Genomic DNA, 21,905 nt, shown 5'->3' with positions numbered 1-21,905 from the left:
AAATGTCAAGTACAGTGCTCTCATATAACACAGTGCAGTGTCCCCAATGTAATAAAGACATGATAGAAAAGTGCACTGCAGTGCTCACACGTAATGCAGATACAATGGTAATGTGCCACACAGTTTTCTAATATACTAAACATGGTGGAAATGTTGAGTACAGTGCTCTCGTATAATACAGACATGATAGTAAGGTGTATCGCCGTATCACCATTACAACAGAGACATGATAGAAAAGTACAGTAAACTGCTTTGGTATAAAACAGACACGACAGAAGGGTGCAGTACAGTGGCCCTGTATACTGCATACATGTTGGAATAGTTTAGTACTGTACCCTAAAATACATTTAATGACTTGTACACTCATTAACCATCTCTATGAAAGTAATGTGTGTAGTTTACGCCTAAAGGAAAGAAGAATTTTGGCAATTGAGGTTTTCAATACTTTCACCATTTTATAATTTAGTCTCTTTTCATCACAAATGTGCAATTCTCAGTCAATTTTGGCAAATTTTTAACAAATTCTTAAAAATAAATTAAAGAGGAGTTACATTTGGCCAGTGGCGAATCGTGCATAAAATAGTACGGGTTCGATTCGTGCCCAGACCAGGCTAAGTAAACTCATGTCTGTGTATGTGGGCACGAGACTTTATTCCAATTGTCACGGCACATATAACCTTTCATGTGTTGATATGTCGTGTATTAGCAGCCTATGCAGTCAATTATTTAATAAAGTGAAACAATGTAAATGTAATCGGCTGATCAGGTGTTGAGTAGCCTTACAAATATTTTTAAAAAATTGCAAGACCATTAAGGAATTGAATATTCTGATCCAAGTAAGTGATAACAATGCGTGTACAATGAGATGTGTGCAAAATTATGCACAACACATGAATAAGGTCTGCGTGCTATATGTTACATTCTAGTTGTATGGCAAATTCGTATATCGGTGTGAAAGTATGCATTTAAAAAACATGACTATAGTCATGGTTTCCCAATGTGTATCTTAAAATACTGTCTAGAAAAACGTAATTTAATACCGCCTGTTAAATGTTCTGCATGTACATTTATACACACAATTTCCATTATCTACTTACTTACCATTTTCTACCAATAGTTTCGCCATGTCTAAAAAGCCCTGATGACACGCAAGATGAAGGGGTGTCAATTTTCCCCCGTTCACGTGATTAATAAAAGCATTTGCCTGAAATAAAAACGACGCTGTACTTGTAGACTATACGAATGGAAGTTGGATATTTAAATAAACATGTGTAAAACTCTAGAGCATATATATATATATATATATATATATATATATATATATATATATATATATATATATATATATATATATTAATATATAATATTGGCATAAATATTGTGGGGTTTTTAAACAGTTCTTCTGTACACTATGACTGTTATTTCTCTGGTGCAACTCTATTGTATTCTTTGTATAAAAGCATTGAATATCGTTTTCCAAGGAAAAGCTTCCAATTGTACCCAAAAGGCCATGTTCAAATCGTTTTAAACCATGATTTGATTTACTTCCCTATCCTTAGATCCTAAATATACCAACAGGCACAACAATTATAGTACAAGTCCCTCGGGTCATGTAAGCGCATTTACTGATACAAATTTTAAACAATAATTTTATTTTTAAAATTTCATTGTAATAGAATTCAAAGTAAGTTTCTTCAATCGTAATTTTGTTAGTTACCTGAACAATAACTGTCATGAAAAAAATTCCAGACGTAAATTATCGATCTCTATGGACTTTTACAGTGGCAGTTTGGCATTAGACCAGGTCAAAATCGTTGATATCGGGTTTACCCATTTGATAGTGCAGAGGGAATCAAGTTATATTCACGTGAATAAGAAGTCGCACTGATTTTCATTTATGTCTTGTATGGATGTCAAACAACGAATGGGATAGAGGAGTAACATACATTTTTTGTTAGCACCTTTAATTTTTAATTGTAGATTTACCATTTATTAAAATTAACATTTAGCACTATGTAAAATTTAATTGCATATGTATTCATTCGTAGATCCAGGCTAGCATCGTTGCTTACACTTTATGAAGGAAGATATTTGTACCTGAACATATATATGTATTATGTACGAATACACGAAAAGTCATAAACAAGATAGATACGAAATTATATAATTACCTCCAATTTATTGGACTTGTGTCCTTGGGGGAAGGGTGATGGTTTCCCGTGCTTTGGATACATATCATGAAATGGTGACGTCTCTGTTTATCTTTGTAGTACGACTTCTTCCCAACAGCAGGCGCATTCTCTGTTACATCATAGCGCGTGACAAAAACCGGTTCGAACTGGTTATCCCCAAATGATGACATACGTTATCACTGAACCTGCTGTTAAGCTTTTCTTGAGGAGTTTATTTAATAATTTTCAAAGGAATTTTGATGAACATGGAGCGAAATGAAGTGAATAAGCACCGTGTAAAGGTATGCGTAATCCAGTTCAAAAATGACACATATTGCTGTGAAAATTGCCAAAGAACACGTACATGACCTATGTGACTTGTACTATAATGGCTACCAAGTATAAATTTGCTAATAGAAGTGAATTTCTGATAAATAAACCAATACAAGTTATCTAAAAAACAAAAGAACGAGGAACTAAGCAAGGTTTTATGACAGAGCACCAGCTATTTAAGTTCTTCAGCCACTCTGTACAATATTAAATTTTCTTTTCTTTTGTGCAAACATCAAGGATTTTCTAAATTCTACACTTTTATTTTGTGTGAAGGGCAAAGGCCTATCACGTGCCAAGTGCATATAAAATAATAAAGAAACAGAAGGAATGCGAAACCCCAGAATGTGATATTTCTATTTTCTATAATGACTACCTTAATGAGCGCTTTAGCCGCCGCAATGTTGTTATTCAGTGCTGCGAGATGGAGAGGGGCATATCCATCCTTCTTCTGGATGTCCTTAAGATTGGGGAATTTGTTCAGTATTACACTGAGCGACCTGAAGGACAAAATTTAATATTCGTATTGTACAAAGATGTATTTCAGCAATTCATGTGCATGATTTTGTCATATGTAACATTAAAATGCAAACCTATTTCAATTATGAATATTAAATTTTACTAATATTTATCGTTGATACAAAAGTATGTGTGCATATTATATTATAATAGCTGCTATGAATCAACGTAACAATGCAGAAACTCTGGAATATGACAGAAATAATCCAATAGCCCTAAAAGTCGAAGTTTTGACTTGGTGCTGCTGAATATGGTGAATTTTATTTTACAAATTCTTGTTATGATAGGAACACATCAGAGTGAAATATAGCGATGAGACTTCTTTAGTCATATACACACAATAGCACGCGCCATTCGATCTACATCTGTGGATAGAAGTTTTTCATTCTAAAAGAAACTAATTTAAAATATTAACTTTATCTCAGATAAGGTACATTTAGTTTAAAAGCGATTAACATAGCTTGTCGAAATGTGGAGGGGAGTGTACTTACAATATCAATAGTATACATTTATGAATGAAAATGTATCACAACTAGCGTCTTCAGTGGGGCAAAAAATAAGCTAGCGGCATAAAAGTTTGAAACAAGAGTCAGCAGGTCAATATCATTACTTACACGTCGTCATCCTTCATAGCTGCCAGGTGTATTGGACAATGTCCTTTGTTGTTGGCAATTTTTGGATTTATCTGTGGATGCGTTATAAGAATCGAGACTCCAGAGTTGTTTCTAGCCGTGATGGCGTCATGCAGCGGTGTGTCACCCCACGCGTCCTGTGCACGCGGTAAGGTTAATATATACATGTATATATAACTGATGTTGGCAAAATTAAATACCTCAGAAATATACACAGTAGCTTTCAGATAATAGGTTTTTAAACATTCTTATTTTTTAATTAAGAATGGAAATTTCACACACAATTTAGCTAAGTATTTTTAGATAAGAATTGGTCATTTAGTCAGGGTTAATTATCAACATTTCAACCTACCTTAAGTGAATGTAATACCATATAGTGGGATTATGAATCAAATAATATGCTTCGGCAGTGTTTTGGACACTTTTAAACTTGAGATGTTCTTGAAATTTGGGGGATTGGGTCCGATCTGAATATGTACTTTTTTTCCAAACTGTATTTTAAAAGTAAATACAATATTGCATGTTGGATACATATTAACCCGTACATTTACAAAGTGTCAATTTTGCAGGTTATCTTCGGTTTGTACAGTCCAGAAAATACTTTGTGAAACTAAGCCAATAAACAGCAGCTTTAGAGTCATCAAACAACTGCATTAATATTTAAATTTTCAAGTGAGGTTACTTTCTTCTTTGTGCAAATTCATGGAGGTTTACACAGCTGTTTCATTACTTCACACCAGAAGCTCTCGGATATCAGTAAACCAAAACTTATATTAATGCTACAATAGCAATCCCTTGTATTATGGTTATACCTTGACATTGGGATCGCACTTTCTCTGCAGTATTTCTTTCAGCGCTGTATTTGTACAATTTATAGCTGCTGCATGCACTGCCGTTCTGCGATCTATGTTTGCCACAGCTATGTTTGCTCCTGACCTGATCAGAAGCAATGCAATCTCTTCCTCTTTTCTGCAAGCAAGGAAATAGTTTGTGTTTTAAAATTGTAATACGTCTCTCCATAATTAATTAAATAAGAAAAATTATTAAAAACTTATAATTAAGGAAACCATTTACTGTAGTATCATTTATTTTCGTTGGGCTCAATTTTCGTGATTTTGTGTAAAAAAATTTTAAAAAATAACACATTTTCGTGGCTACTTAAATACGTGGTTTTGCCTGTCAAAGTTTGCATATTAGTAGGTATTTAATTTCATGGTTTAATCTCTACAAATACCCAAAATAAAGAATACAAAAGAAATAAAACTATGCCGACGCAAACGGCGTCAATTTAATTTTTAAAACAATACTACCATCTGTATCAGCACACATCAAAGACCTGGCAAGTACAATACTTACACCGTGTTTTCGACAAAGTGAATAAAATCAGTCGAAGCCGATGCAACCAACAACATTAAAACAATACTTCCATCTCTATGAGCGCAAATAAAACACCTGTCAAGATTAATCACTTTCGCAATGTTTTCGTTTGAGTGCTCAACATCAAAGGAAGCCGAAGCAGCCAACAACACTAGGACATCGGTTATTAAAGTACATATGAATGACCTCTTACTTAAACCATGTCCATCAAGTTGCACCATCAGTACTTTCTGACGATCATGGTGTTAAACTGTGCCTTAAGTGTGGCAAAATTCAACATAGACCCTCCTCGGCTCCTGGACTTCCTAACCCGTCAGAAGCTGCGAACACGGCACAGGCGCTTGCCTACCAGGCAACTAATGTTTGTACCTGCCTCTTCTACAGGCCGACTTCAACCACTAGACTTAAAGAGTACAAAAATAATTCAAGTCGCACTTCCACGAGCGGTGTGCTAAACAGGTCATGGACACCATTTCGGAAAAAGATGTTACTGGTGACGACCAGTGCACAGCATTAGTAAACCTTGCAACCTCATTAATAGCCAATTCACGCTGAAAAAATGGATAATTGCAGCGCACGCGACAGTGAATGAAAGATTTGACCTAATTATCAGTGGTTTTGAGAAAGCTGGACTTATTTAATGGCGCTTGTACTTTTTACCTCTGTGAAACTTCACAAGCAGTGATATCAGTTTCTAAAATAACCATTCGGACAAGGCCAACCGTCGTAGTGGCGTTCAGTCTTCTTTTCCGTGTTAGTATTCTTATTATTGTTCTTACTGAAAACCATGTACCATGCGTTAAATTTGTTCATCTGAATACAGATGTGTATTCCAATATTTAGTTACAGTGATGCTAAAGGATGCAGACTGTATAAACCATAATCAAATTCGATGAATCTTCTAGAACAGTATAATACACAAATTCCTTGTATTTCATCACTGGTAGGTATACCCTGAATATTTCTAGATGAAAATTTCAAGGGAACATCTAGCCCTTCCCCCTACTCCCCAATTAAATAATGTCGATGAAGTATTATTATATGTGATTATGTTTTAACATATAAATAGAGAGAGATGTATGTAGAAAAGTGACTATTTCTTACATTTTGTTTAGCGCATAAAATTACGCTCTGCTTAGTTGATGTGATTTTAGGCATGTATGATCTAGAAATGTTACATATATATTCCATACGTTTAAAAACAATGTATCAATGTTGGTTTGTTGTTGTGTTTTTTGTTTGTATTATGCTTTAGTGAATTTTATTAACCTTTTCTGATTCTGACGTGTTAATCGGTAGCAAAGTTAAGAAAAAAGGAGATAAAATTTATATTTATTTCAATGTCTGTTTTACAAACAAATCGTAATTTTAAATGACAGGTTAGAAAATAAAAAATGCATCATGTTCATTAGACTTAATGGTGTTGAAAAGAGCAGCGCTGGCTGATTATATTTATACTACATGGATAATACATTTCCTTAATTAAAAGATATATACAATTACATTTTGTCGGAAGTATAATTGTATGTATTGATGGAAACAGCAATACAAAAACTGCTGTCCCTAATGACGACAGCCACTCTTAAAATGATACACATTTTACACACAAAAACTAACTGAAAAGGAAACAAAGTAGATATAAATGAATATTACTGGCTTCAACACATTCATTTCGGACACACACACACACAAACATACACACACACAAACACACACACAAACACATACACACACACACACACACACATATATATATATATATATATATATATATATATATATATATATATATATATATATATATATAATGTGTACATATAACAGATTTACTCAACGTAGATTTGAAAATAATAATGATAATAATAATAATAATAATAATAATAATAATGAGGACTTTGTATAGCGCCTAATCTTTAGAAGCTCTAAGCGCTTTACAACATTAGACAACACCTATAACATAAAAAACATATATAATGATATGATTGCAAAAAACAAACACCATGAAATTAGAAAACATAAAAACATGCTGAAATATTTAAGGTAGGAAACATTATTAGGTCTTTAAGTTTGTTCTTGCAGTCGAAATAAGTGAGTTTTAAGAGCACTCTTGGATGGGATCACTGTATCTTTGTGCCTTAATTCAGTGGGAAATTCATTCCACTTTGCTGGGGAATGTCAAAAGGATGATAAAGAAATAAAATGTACAAAATTATTAATGTGCACACTCATATACTATAGTAGAATAATCAAACATATCAAAACATTACATTCCCAGTGAGGGAAGAGCAATTAAAAACAACATTTTTGCCTATATGTCGTGAATTACTTTTTTTGTCGAAAAAAAGGAAAGGTGTTTTATATGTATGTGTGTCCCCTGAAGGTGTTTTGTTTAATTCTCTTTATTAAAAGAATTTTGCTCAAAAATTTATTTTATAAAGCTTTTGATTGGGGTATTTATATTTCCCTAGTGCTATCTTTAGGGTTGTTCATCCGAGCCAGGTTTCCTTCACCTTGCTTGAATTCCCTCCCCATGGCTTTTTCTGTGACCTTTGCTAGAGGTCTCCTACGTCTCGTGTTTGCTCTATGTGTATTTGCTATATTGTGTGAGTGATATATGTATAGCTTTTGTGTTGGGATAGCAATTCAGTCAGATTTATTTTCCCAGTTTTCTTGATTTTCTTGATACCATTGATTTAATTTTTTTTTCGTTAATTTTCAATAATTTTGAATTTGGCGACTGAGCGGTGTACTATGACGAAAAAAGAAATCCTAGTGTTTTATGTGCGTGCTCATGTGTGTCGCTCCTCGCATGATTTACTTAGAGTGAGGTGGGCTGTACTCGAGTGAGGGTCCATACTTTATTTATTTTTGTACTTCTCCCGACTCGAGTTTGGCCCCCTCTTTTTTATTGTATTTATGTTTTGGCCAACATTCTCTAATTTGTTTTAAATTTACTGTACAGTACGGGAGCTGTACAGTTGTTGGAGAGAAGATTGAAAGGGGTATTAGCTATTTCCTAGTCCTGTGCTGTGTTTGTGTTTCGTATGTGCTAATGTTCCATATGGGGTGTTTTCTTAGGCTCTTTTATGGGCCTGCCCACTTCGCGTGGCGCCTTGTGATATAGCCCCATGACGTCATTACCTCTTACTTTACCCATACAGATACACTGTCCCATCCCCCTTAGGTAAGGAAAGTGAATAATTTAAACTTCATTGCAACGTCTTTGTATAATGCTTTTAAATATGTGGATGGTTAAATGTTTGACGTTACATTTAATTTATTTGTATATAGGGTTTCTGTTGGTAGATAATTCCTATTTAGCAACATCACATACATACCTGTATATTAAATTTATTTGTTTTATCGCACTATCTCCTCCCAAAGAAAGCAGGGATGGGACTGAGGTCTTAGCCCGCTTTTGCGTTAACGCCCCTGATGAGCGTTTTACCAAGGAACCTTTCCCACCTCCGTTCCCTGGATGGCAGATTATTATTGTTTATGTTAAGAAACATCAAAGGATTTTTTTTAAAAATTGACTTTTAACTTTGAATTTCAAATAAATTATTTATCTCTACGGTTTGTGGTTTATGATGGTCTATGTTTTCTATTTCTTAATTGCTATTACCTGTCCACAGGCCATCATTGTTTTTATAATATCATCGGTTATATTATTTATTATATTTTTTGTCAAAATTTCCATCCAAATATAAAATTTGTTTCCTTTGATATTTCTCTTTTTTTACAAATTTCCATAATTAATTTAATTCTGTCGTTTTTCCTTACTTCACACTGCGTGGTTGCGTGGTATTTCGTAAAATTCGCTGTTTTGCGCATTGGGCATTTTACTATTGTTCTTATCATTTTTCTTCTTACAGGGACTTCTCCCGTTAACCACGCGTCGTGGAGGTATTTGAATATCCTGCTCTGGATTCTAGGGGATTCGATGTTGGCCCAATGCCTCCGCACTCTATCCCAATTAACATAGATTATTTCTTCCTCTACTTTTTTTTTTTTTTTTTTGCTGTTTCATCTCTAAGCAAATCATTTATTTAGTTAATCTCTATTTCCCATAATTGTTCTTGATCCCTATATTTGCATATCAGTTCTTTTATAAATCTAAATTTCCTAGGTACTTCAAGTTTTTTAGTTAATTTATTATTTTTATAAATGTCCTTCCTATTTCTAATGGAGAAGCCAAACCAGTACATGTATAATGCTTCCCAATGTGTTTCCGGTTGAGTGTTTAGATTTTGATCCTATTTATTATGTTAGCATTTTTATTAAGATTGGGTTTGGTAGTGCTAAACCCCCTTTTGTTTTTGCCCTATATAGAGTGGATTTTTTGACATAATGGGTTTTAAAATTCCATATATAATTGATAATTTCGTTGTCAATTTTTTCCAAAAGATTGTTTTCTATGTCCATAGAGTTTAGAAGATAGTTCATATTTAGGTACATATATGTCTTTGCGACTTGTACTCGCTCCATAATGCATAGTGGCGTAAGTGCCCAGATTTGCATGATTTCTTTGAATTTCGTTATTATTGTTTTGCAGTTTTCTACTTCTTCGTTTTTCCCAAAATTGATTCCCAATGCTTTAACCTTGTCTTTTATTAAATTGGGGTGGGGGGTAGTCCCGGTTGATTACCTCTCCAGTTTCCTATTTTCAAAATTTCAGTTTTATCATGATTGATTTTTGACCCTGAGGCTTTACCAAAGGATCATATTCCTTTTCTAGGTGTTGAAAGGAATTTAGGTCTTTAATGAAGTTGGTGCAATCATCCGCATGCTGGAGCATTTTGAATTCGTCTTTTAGATTTGGAATTTTTATTCCTTCGATGTGTTTGTTATTCATTATTTTTATACTCAGAGTTTCGTGTGCTATTACATATAATAGCATTGAAAATGGACATCCTTGCCTTACTGATCTCTGTATATCGAAATTTTCCGTGTCAGCTCCATTTACCTGTACTCTTGCAGTTATGTTGTTGTACAATATTTTGGTCCAGTTTTGGAAATCCTTCCCTCATGGAGTTAGACATTGATTCATTTTTTAAAAGTATGTTATTATATAGCCCTTCAAGAATCGGCGCTAATTCACTTTGGAATTTTTGATATAATTCCGCAGTGAGTCCATCTCTCCCTGGTGATTTGCCTTTCACTAATTGTTTTATAGTGTTTTGTATTTCTTCACTAGAAATCAGATCATCACACAGGTCCCTGTGTTCTGATGATATCTTCTCGCATTTTATTTCTTTTAAATAATCTGTGATAGTACTGTCTCCTATTTCTTGTGAGGTGTATAAACTTTCATAAAAGTCTCTTATAATTTTCATGATTTCTTTTTTGTCGATTACTTCTTTTCCTTTATCTATTATTTTTTCTAGTCGTTTTTCTCCCCCTCTTTTCAATACTTCTCTTTTATATAAGTCTACTGCTTTTTTTGCTTTTTTATATATGTTGTTAAATTTTCATCTCGTATTTCCCTTCCCTTCTTTTCTTCCTATTCAATTTTGTTTAGTTTGTCTTTGTATTTTCTCTTAGTGTCTTCTGTTAGTTGTTTTTTTAATAATATATTTAGTTCATCCTTTTCCATTATTTGCAACTTTCTCTTTTTATTGGAATGGTACATTGCTACTTCCTTAATTTTATTTTTTAGTTTGTCCCAGTCTACTATTATGTTTGTAATTTTCCTTTCTCCTAGATTTTTGAATTTTTCTAATTCAGTTTGGATTTCTTTTATACAATCTTCTACCTCTAATATCCTGTTGTTAATTTTCCAAACTCCCTTCCCCCATTTTTCCATGTTCATTATCTTCAATTCTGAGTTTATAAGTTTATGATCTGATATTTTAAAATCTCTTATTTCTGCTTTTATGTGTATGTTATTTTCAAATATAGTTACGTAAACTTTATCCAGTCTGCTTGCCCCATTATTATATTCATATGTGTATTCAGTTTTAATTACATTTAGGCTTCTGTATATATCTGTTAGTTTGTGGCTCTTTAGTAATTTTTCTATTATTTCTATGGAACTAAAATCATTTGCTGACAAACCTCCCGTCCTATCAATGCTATCCCCTACCCAGTTAAAATCCCTTCCCATAACTAGTGGTTTAGTTGTATAATCATTTAGATGTTTGCTTAAATTTTGCACAAATTCATGTCTTTTATACCTCATTGCCGGGCAGTAAACATTTATAATATGCAATTTGTTCAGTATTATGTGGATCATCCGCCCTTTAAATTCTCCCTTTTCCTCAACTCTTTCCCAATTAAAACCTTATTTATTTCTAATAATTATCGCCACTCCCCCCCACCTTATATCACCAATTTTACAGTTATTTAAAATAACGATTGCATTCATTTTTTCTTCAACAGTGGCTTTTAGTTCACTTGAAGAATTATTGTGGGTCTCTTGTATTAAAATAACATCAAATTATGTTAGGTTAATTATTTTATTTATTTTTTCCCTATCTAATCCATTTTTGTTTATTGAAGCAATCCGGAAGTTTGTTCCTTCCAATTTTTTTCCCTTCAGGTGGCCGCATTCCATCTCAAAGGTACTTTTGTATTTTAATTAATTATTTTTTCTTATTAAACTATTATTCAGTTATTTATTTAGTTTTGTGTGTTCATTTCCTCGGAGGCATCAGGCCCTCGATCAGATCGGTTTCCAGAGTTATCTACTGTTTGTATTGTGTTTTCCGTCCTTTTCGATAATTCAGTTTCTTGTCCTGTTTCCTGTTCCGTGTCCGTGTCCGTTTCCGTAATGTCAAGCCCGTATCTCACATGTATGTTGTCGTATTCGTCTTCTTTTTTTTCGCTCACTCCGACTTGTGTGTTTCCGTCATATGAATTATCGTTCTCAGTCATGTCACTCAGATGATTTTCTTTTTTCTTTTTGGGGGCTTTGTTCTGTCATTTGGTGGAGGGTTTTCTTCCGAAAGCGTCGAATCACTCTCTGATGACACCGACGGAGATTTTCTTAGTTTTCTTTTATTCCTGTGGGCAGGTGTCGGAGTGGAGGTTAGGGGCATCAGACCGATTAGGTCTGTTTGCTCTCCCTCTGTTTCCTCCATTTCTCCATCCCCAACTGTTTGTCCCTCTTCCTCCCTTAGGATTTGGAACCTGTTTTTTATCAGGAGGTGGTCTCTTGTTGGGGTTTTCCCTATCATCGTCTTATTTGGGGGTCAAAAATTTAGCCCATTCCGAGGTTGCTGGAGCTTCCTCTGGTATTGCTGTTTGATTCTGGTCAGTCAATGTGGCGTGATTCGCGTTTTCTTTCTTATTTATTGGAGAACTTTTGAAATTGCATCTTGGACATCGTTATGTATGTTGTCATTTGTGTCTGGCAAAGTCTGAGCATTCCCTACCGCTCCTGCGTAAGTATTCGCTCCAATGTTGCCACATACACCTTTACATTCTCGAGGTGTTTGACCTATTTGTCTGCATCTTGTGCAGGTCTTTCTTTTTCCTCTCCTTTATGCCAAGATTTTAGGCGAAAACCCATAACGTAGAAAAAGGTGGGTAGTTTTTTTTTGCAGCACTGTTATGAGTCTTACTCCAGTCTTTACATTTTGAAATCCAAATACTGTGGCCATTTTGCTGTTCCTTACAATTATTTGGAATTTGTTCTCAATTTTCTCTATTATTTCCTTGCTACTTATTTCTAGAGGGAGTCCCGACACATGGATGTCTATTGTCTTGGCCTCGACCTCTCTTGTGACTGGCTCACTTTGATAGACGTAGGCTTTATTTCCCTTTACTTCAAGGAAGTTCTCTTTAATGATTACATTGTCGGAATCTGCTGGGTACAGTATAAACTTATTTGGGCCCCCATTCTGTAGCCCCTCGATTTGAATGGATACCTATCCCTTGCAGTTTCAGCACTGTTAAAATTTCAGCCTGTCTAAGGCAGCTGTCTATCTTTCCAAAGTCTATGGTTTGGCAACCTGGTGGATGGTATGCGATTATCTGTTGTTTCCCTTCTGGCCCCTCTAATCTAGTATGAAAGTAGTTGCGTAACTTTGATCCCCTGTTATATGGCTGGTAGTCATTTTTGCTGTCGATAGGTGAGCTGATTTCAGTATTTGCACTAATTAGCGTGAGTTGATATCACACTACTATTTCTACTGCTAAACAATGATAATTAGTACAATATTTTGAAAATAGATACTAACTGGTTAAATCTTTCCCAAAATACAAAATTGGAGTTTGGGATATAAAGACTGGTTGTGTAAATGTCAAAATTCCAATTTTGATATTAATTAGCGTGAGTAGATCTCACACCACTAATTCTATTGCTAACAATGATAATGCAATGCAAACGTTTTGGAAAAGGTACAAACCGATTAATTATTTCCTTCAAATACAAAAGGAGAATTTGGAATATGGAAAATGGTAGTGCAATTTGTCAAAGATCTAATTGTAAAGGCAAAAAGCCCTCTATTAAACTTTCAAACTAAGTTGATAAATTGACTAGGGTGCAAAAAGAAAAAAGGCATGTAAATGTGCAAAATAAAAAAGAGAAGAAAATGGAAGGGAATATATCCCCTTTCAAACAATGTGCACTTACAAAACTTCTTTATCCGATGGATCTTCTTGCGATTTGCTTGGTGCATGCCATTATGTAGTTTCAAGCTGATATAGAGCGCACCCAAAGTGCATCTGCTCTCCTCGACGAACAGGTTAGTGTTAGTTAGAGAAACGAACTGCGTGTGGTTGTGCTCAAAGGTTTGAACATGTTATCCGACTGAAAACTGTCGTGAATTACGACGTGTTTCTTTTTTTTTTGGGGGGGGGGGGCACCAGAAAGATACCCCCCCCCATTTCCCCCCCAAAAAGTGAAAAGTGTTTTATGTGTAAGTGAATCCCCCAGGTATGTTGTTTGTTTTATTTTTATGAAAAGAATTTTCAATAAAAAATATTTAATTATTTTAAATATTTTTGATGGGGTATTTATATTTCTTAGTGTTATCTATAGGGGTGTTCATCCGAGCCAAGTTTCTTTCACCTAGCTCGAATTCGCTCCCCTAGTTCGTGTTTGTGACCTTTGCTAGAGGTCTCCTTGGTCTCGTGTTTGCTATATGTGTATTGCTATGTGTGTGAATGCTATATTAGTTTCCGTGTTGAGACAGCATATCAGTCAAATTTCCCCAGTTTGCCTTAGTACTAGTTCTTATTTTTCCTTTAATATACTTTATTAATCATTTTTGAAAGGGCAACTGAGCGGTGTACTATTTTCAATAGAAAAAAAAAGAAAAAAAAGGCCTAGTGTTTTATGTGCGTGCTTATATGTGTCGCTCATCGCATAAATTAGAAATGAGGCGGGCTGTACTCGAGTGAGGGTCCATACTTTATTTATTTGTCGTATTTCACCCGACTCGAGTTTTGGCCCCCTCTGTTATTTATTGTGGTCAAAATTTCAATTTATATTAGTCAACTATACAGTACGGGAGCTGTATAGTTAAGAGAGAGGGAGAGAGTTAGAAATAAGTAGAGGTGTTGTGTTTGTTTTTGTGTTTTGCATGTACTAGTATATGGGGTGTTTTTCTTAGACGTGTTTCTAAGCATCCCTCTGTTCTTTGTCCGAAAACTATATGGCGGCAGCCGGACACAGTGATGTCGTGGTCTGTTTTTAGCAAAACGTTGAATTCAGTACAAGCGTCTTTCAGCAATTTGGGGAGTATTTACCTGAGAAGCATTTGTGAGTACCATCAGACTTGATTGCCACAATGTTGATACAGTAGCTTTGTCCCAAAATCTGTGAAGTGTGAGCTTTAATACTCTGCTGTAATTAGTGTATATACATAGTGTTTCATTAATAATAGTGTTTCAAGTAATAGTTATAGTATTTTACAGGATTGGTGTTCTTTTGGATCAAGAATGCATGGATAAAATGAAATGTGCTTGCAGAAGAATTGAAACGTTTCAACATTAGTTGTACTCGAATGAAGGATTCTCCATCTTGAGAAGTAAAGTCTTACTTTATTATTGTCAATGGCACGTGCAAAGCAACCAGAGGATTATGTACCTGAGTCTGCAAGACAAGGAATGCCTTCCACACATTTTTTGCTGTTGTCAATGCATAGATTTTGTATTTTTCTTTCCAATTTTCTTACTAAAATTTGCAATTTACGCATTTCTGCAAATTTCAAAGCAATGTTTTGAATTTTTTCAATTTTTGTAGGTTGTGCAAAGATTTTTGAACAACTTTCATTGACATTTTGTATATTTTACCATCATTTGTACATGTTTATTTTCGACCAATGTGGGTATGTGAGAAAGCTTGCCAGTAGCTTCTCGAGGATCTGTGTGGTTCTTTCCGGGGATTTCCCAGGTTCTTCCTCCACCATTAATACTGGCCGCCATGTATAGCCTATCGTGTGCTGAAAAATGGCGTTAAACCCTACAACAACAACAACAACAACAACAACATGTTTATTTGAGCATATTCAATATTTGTACTAGTCAACATAGAAATAGTGGTGTGCGACCAACCAGCGCGAAACCCTATCCAGAGTGAGATGTCATCATCACTGGCGACTCAGTCTCGAGAGACTATGTCCCAGATGCAAACATGTTGGCCATGCACCATAATACTGTACTAATCAGCCTGCAGCAACAACCTATGCTGCAAAAACGGCAACAAGAATAAAAAATTTTAATACGGAAGAAAATGAAGAACTACAAACACGGATAGGGAATCTCTTAACAGTTATAAGACAAGAAACACCCGAAACAACTAGCAATGGGACAAAAATATAGAGATAAACACACAAAAAGATGTAGAGACAAACGTACAAAGAGAACAGGAAAGCAATGGGGGAAAATGCAAAACAGGACCTACAAGTAGAAGGTAATGAAACGACTAAAGATGCCTCATTACAAAATTTGGGATGGGAAAACTTTCTCACTCCAAACAAGACGGGGAGAGCTCAGCTCTCCAGCATTAAAATCAAGGGAATCGGCTAGAGAAGAACCCTTACTATCGCCTCCAACAAAGTATAACAGGAAAGCACTTCAGAAGGTAAGGAAAGCACTTCAGTGATGAGGGACTAGCAGACCTAATAGGTCTGTAACCCCTCACCTCCACACCAATTAGTCAGGAACCCTTTACCTCTACACCCATGGTGATGTAGCTTTAAAGAGACATACGATAAAAGTTATACAAAAATGCCTACTACGCAAAAGAGCTAACTTCGTTAAAGACCATGTAATCACACCAATGTGATAAAATAAAACCCCAAAGATTACAACTAATTATGGAGATTTGCAAAAGGGAACGATACCGGAGGAACAACATACTTTTCTTAGATGGCGATTTCGACAAAAATACACTTTTTAAGGTCATCGAATACATTACTGAAATCATGATGGCATGCGGAAAAATAATAAAAATGTATCCCCCCGGTGCATAAACCACCTAATATAATTTCTTAAATGTGAATAGTCCAAGGAATCGTGGGGGGGGGGGGGGGAGGGGGAGGGGAGGGGAGGAGGAGCTTCGGTTTGCCACCCATTAGGGGTGTGTCACCACCATGCGCGGGCTGGAGCCCTCAACTAATCCCTCACTCGGGCCTATTAGGGATGTTTTTATTTTCATCTAAATGTGTAAATTTTTATTCTTTTTCCATTTTTTATTTGTAAGAAAGGCACAGGGAACCTTCATGTGGGTGAAGTAAGATGCACAGACGTCGCACGGTTACGTCGCAAGGCGCCGCGCGAAGTGAACAGGTCTGCGAAAGAGTATCAGAAAAACCTACGTGAAGTAAATGGACAAACACAACACAAATACGGGAACTAATATAATGCGAGGAACGACACAATATAACCACCCACATAAAACACTAGGTTTTCTTTTAAATAACGACTTAGCACACCGTTCACTCGCCAAAATTATAAATTGCTAATAAAATTACAAATGAAATCAAACCTTTGAAATAAAGAGGAATAATTAGACAAACCAAAGGGGAACTGACATTTGATATAAGGCTGTCCTTACACATATATGTATAGCATACACACAATATAGCAAAATACACATATCAAACACAGGACATAAGGGACCTCTAGCAAAGGTTATTAAAAACTTTAGGGGGAGGGATTTCGAACTAGGTGAATGAAACCTGGCTCGGATGAACAACCCTATAGAAAACACTAGGAATAGAAATACCCCATCAAAAATTTACTTTAAATAAATTATTTTATCAAAAATTCTTTTATAACAAAAAACAAACAACACACCTATGGGGGAAACAACCACACATAAAACACCTTTTTTTCGGCAAGTGGGGAGGAGGGCATCTGTCTGGTGCCCCCCCCCCAAAAAAAAATAAAGAATGAAGGATCGAGTATAAAATTACAGCTATCGGATACCTTATATAACGTGTGCATTGAAACAATATAAAATGATTTATAATTCTTGTTTCAAAAGGTTAAAATAAAAAATAAAACAAACACATGTAAAAGCTAATATTTAATTACCAGATTACTGTTTTGACCTTCATTTATCAAATACTACTAGCTGTGTTAATCTCTAGGATTAATACACTGTAAGAAAACGGCGGGGTGGGGTGGGGGGTAGTCATCATCCTACGTGGCTCATTTTTCGTTGGAGATTTAAATTCGTGGCTCGGGACAACAACGACAACCTCGAAAATTGCCCCCCCCCCTCGAAAACTGATGCTACTATAGTATATTTTTGTTATCATGAATTTCAATACGAGACTTGTAACTATTTCAATATACTGCACATAAAATGAATGTTTCTCTGAAGAAAGACCGAATATCCCTATCAAGCAAGGCTAGAATCTATTACCCGTAATTTCGATTTAACCTTCTTACGAATGAAATAAAAACAAATAACAGTAAAACTGATAATAGCTTACAGACATACCCCATAAGAGCTGCCATTAGCGCTGTGTTGCCCTTCGCTTCCCTTATCTCTTTATCTGCATTTGCCTTCAGAAGCACATCTACAACGTCTTTGTGTCCCTCGTGGCTGGCAATAATCAGAGCTGTAATCCCTTTGAACTTTTCATTTACCTATAACGATAAACTTAACTAACCATGATGTTTCTGAAATGGTGACCTAGATGACCTGAAAGATGATGGTCCCAACCGAATGTGTTTTCTTATTGCATATATGCATACAACAATGCACCATCGTCTGCCTTTCCATTATAACTGGCTGCATTCTTTTAATCGTATATGTATGTGTACAGGTTATGTCATATACAATAAACACTTTATTTACGAATCAGACATGTGACGGTGTACATGCGAACATACATTAGTCTCCGTACGTATCAAAACTGTGTTCATCACGCAGGTGAAACGTATCGGAATTATCTGTAGTTCATTTGCTTATACAAAAATGTAATCCATATGTGCAGAATTTGCGTAAACAAACTTGCTTTTCAGATATTTTACGATACGTTAGTCAAACGTATCTCTCATATCTAATGTTTACGTGAGTTACACGTGTCGAAATATTTATGTGTTACATGTGTTGATAAGTACATGTTTCATATATAAATATGTGTTACATATGTGGAAACCTTGGCAGTAATGTTTCGTTGGTTGTTGAGGCTTCATTTGACGTAAATATATTGCAGTCTTTCTGATGTAGAAGCCTGTAAGCCAGAAATAAATGGGAATTTTCGGCCACAAAACTATACGTTTATTGTTTATTTCACATGTTTATTGTTCATTTCACACTTTTTTTTTAAAGTTATTACATTAAGCTAAACAATCATACAATTCTGACCTTATAAGTAGTACATTTGGTTTGAAAAATTGCATGAAAAAATGAATGCAACGGTACAAATTCACAGTAATGACCGGTGTTAATTAAAAGCCGGATTTCACGATATTAAAGCAAATTTCTTAGGAAATATATTACCTGTAATGGCTGCTGTATTACAATCTTCAGAACATGTAGACCATTTTCCTTGGAAACAGCATTTTCTACATCTACACAGTATAGATATGAGAATGAAACATTCAATAGGCTGATGTACTTAGTGAGAGTTAACGTTTTACTATCATCTGTGCTAGAGAAACGTCTTTCCTGGAAACAGCGCTAATATAATGGTCTATTGTTATACAACATTGACATGGGAATGAACTGCTCAAGAAAATCATCTTACCAGTGAGGGTTGCTGTTTAATTATCTTCTGAACTAGTGATGCATCTCCCCTGGAAGCTGCGCTAACAAGCTGATCTGGAGTTGCTGCAAAAACCCCTCGCTGATCTGAAAGAAGCATCTGTGCCACCAGCCTGGTAAAAAGATCAGCAACATCAGTCTTTTCTTCTGGATCATCTTCCTTTTTCTCATCCTCAACTGAAAATAGTGTATTCATGCTTGAAAATACCGATATTTAAGGAACCTACCTTTTTAATAAGTTTTACGTTTAGAACCATGTGAGAGAGTAGAAATCCATTTATAATGCACTACACATATCGCAACAGAAGATAAAGGCATTGAAACCAAACCATATAAGTCAATCATATAGCATGGTATAATAATATAACATCAGAAATTCATGCCATGTTCAAAAAGATAGTTTCAATTTATATAATTGGCACGAGATTATATACATTGACAATTCATGGCAATTATTTACTGGTTGGATCCTTTATAGAAAGGTTTCAAGTTTTGTACGTTGTGGTAAGAAAGTAGCAATACATATTGTGCTGAATGTTGTTGCCGTGATCTCAATGAATCTAACAAGAAGAAAAATTCGAAAGTTATGCTTCACACTCTTCTGGGTATTCTGAGTAACTCATAATTTTAATTAAATGCATAAATAATCCATCCTATTCATCACATAATAAACATAACCAGCGAGGATTAAATGTTAACCATTTCATGTATTTCTTTCAGTACTAGCTCTTTGTTTTCCTTGTAGTCTTTTAACTCTATTTAGACCGAACCACACAAATAAGCTAAGAAGAATGAAACGTTTAACTATCATGTAATTGTAGTTACTGTGAAAACATAATAATGGAACCTACTGGATATCTTGTCTGTAGTTCCTCTACTAGCATGCTTGACTTGATTGTAGATGTACTCAGTGTATCACAGATGAGCTTATGGGGACAAAAAGCTTGAATTTCATGCAACGTGATTAGGATAACAAGATCTGAACCATTGTTCAAGGATAAACTGAACGACCGTCGCTCAAACTTTACAATGAATACTGAATGCACTGGTCTAACAAATTTTTATTTTACCTTCTGGATGCAAAGGTTTGTTAAAAGATGCCTACATCACAGTCTCCGTTTTGACAATCCAACTGGCCTTTCAGCACTATGATACAGTATTTAAAGTTGACAAATATACCTGTAGATGAACCAAGGTCATCTTCAGAAAATGAGTTGTCTGATGCTTGACCAACGTTGTCGGGCTTGCTGCCGGGCGCAGGAATACAGCATGCGGGGTTGAAGACAAACGCTAAACTTCCCATTGCAACAGCCACGTCCCCGTCTGAATCAATTTTCACAATTTTCCCGCATTTTCCAAGAGCCTAGAATTACATATATATATATATATATATATATATATATATATATATATATATATATATATATATATATATATATATATATATATATATATATATATATATATATATATATAGTTAGATAGATAGATAGAGAGATCTATATAAGCAAAGTTGTTGCTTGGCAGACGTTAAATTCATTCCTTGAGGGAAATTTTAGTTTGATTCCCTTGATCATTCTAGATATATCTGAATACGAATAATATCTCTTAATACATTCATAAGAATAAATAAGGTCAATTGAGTTTTTAGTTCACACGAAAGCTAATATTTCTAAAATTAAAATATAATATAATAACTAATATGAACTGTTCCTAACTGACTCCTATCAATCGACCACACCAGATATCTATGAGGAAACAGAAGAGAAAACGAAAACAAAAAACAATAGTTAGTAATACTAAAATTTGGAGAAATTTAGAGGATAAATAGTACTTTCACAAAAGTTGGGACTAATATTGTTATTGCTTTTTCTTGCGGGTAATAAAGAGTTATTATATCATACCATCACAAGTATTAATATTAGAAATTCCCAGTCCTGTATACTGTGTCTGATAAACGTTTTTATCAATATCCGCTTCTGTGAAAATCTGAAAGGAAATCAATCTACACGGAACTAATTTAATTTTGCAGTTTGTCTTCCTCAATCAACCACATTAACTCACCACTTTCATGTCAGCAGACCAGCCCCCGTGTTTTTTCTGCATGGCCTTGACCTTGTCTTCATCAGGCACAATCTGTACTATGTCACCGACTTTAAGTGTTGGTACCTAATAAGGCAAATAAATAAGAAATCGTTCATATTTTAAATAATATTATGTGTTTTAAGATTCTTCCTTGCTAGTTTTGTTCTCATGAAATAAAAAAGTGCGGATAAGGCCCTCTGCTTTATTTCTGTTAAACTTTGTTTTGTTTTTTAATATAGTGACTGAAATATTTATTACATTTTATTGTTTCGTGGTTATTTATACACGTACTAGATAATTTAGTTATATTAAGACAATGGGTAGGTTATTTCGTGGGGAAAGGCTTCACATTAATCTGAAGTAGATCAGAACGATGATATCGATTGTTTACATCTGAGTAGAATCTGATGCTCAGTGGCATTAAGTTTCCATCCAATCCTGACCTGACAATCCACAGACTGTATTTAAGCAATGGAATGAAAATGTGATAATGAGCAAATTTATTTATACAAAACATATATACAATGACACTGCAAGTTGCCATTATATCAAGATTGTTTTTATATAGTGAGACGAAAAGATTCATTTTAAAACTTCTAAGTTATAATGTTATGCGTG

General features: G+C 34.8%; 1 protein-coding gene across 2 annotated transcripts in view; it reads right to left on the bottom strand.

The window, feature by feature from the left end:
- LOC149781611 (E3 ubiquitin-protein ligase MIB2-like) overlaps nt 1-21,905 on the bottom strand; it is an 89,026-nt gene that overhangs the window by 10,879 nt on the left and 56,242 nt on the right. For both annotated transcript variants that reach the window (XM_089935656.1, XM_089935657.1), the window contains 8 exons: nt 21,267-21,371; nt 20,382-20,565; nt 19,186-19,379; nt 17,931-18,079; nt 4,465-4,621; nt 3,635-3,789; nt 2,878-3,001; nt 1,102-1,204 (listed from right to left, as the gene is read on the bottom strand). In XM_089935656.1, the coding sequence (XP_089791782.1) occupies nt 1,102-1,204; nt 2,878-3,001; nt 3,635-3,789; nt 4,465-4,621; nt 17,931-18,079; nt 19,186-19,379; nt 20,382-20,565; nt 21,267-21,371 (1,171 nt within the window). The remainder of the gene's footprint in view (nt 1-1,101; nt 1,205-2,877; nt 3,002-3,634; nt 3,790-4,464; nt 4,622-17,930; nt 18,080-19,185; nt 19,380-20,381; nt 20,566-21,266; nt 21,372-21,905) is intronic.

The sequence above is a fragment of the Sinohyriopsis cumingii genome, chromosome 15, assembly GCF_028554795.1.
Source record: "Sinohyriopsis cumingii isolate HCF-2022 chromosome 15, ASM2855479v2, whole genome shotgun sequence".
Lineage (NCBI taxonomy): Eukaryota > Metazoa > Mollusca > Bivalvia > Unionida > Unionidae > Sinohyriopsis > Sinohyriopsis cumingii.
Note: the sequence above shows the minus strand (reverse complement) of the source record. Positions and strands in the feature narration are given on the sequence as shown.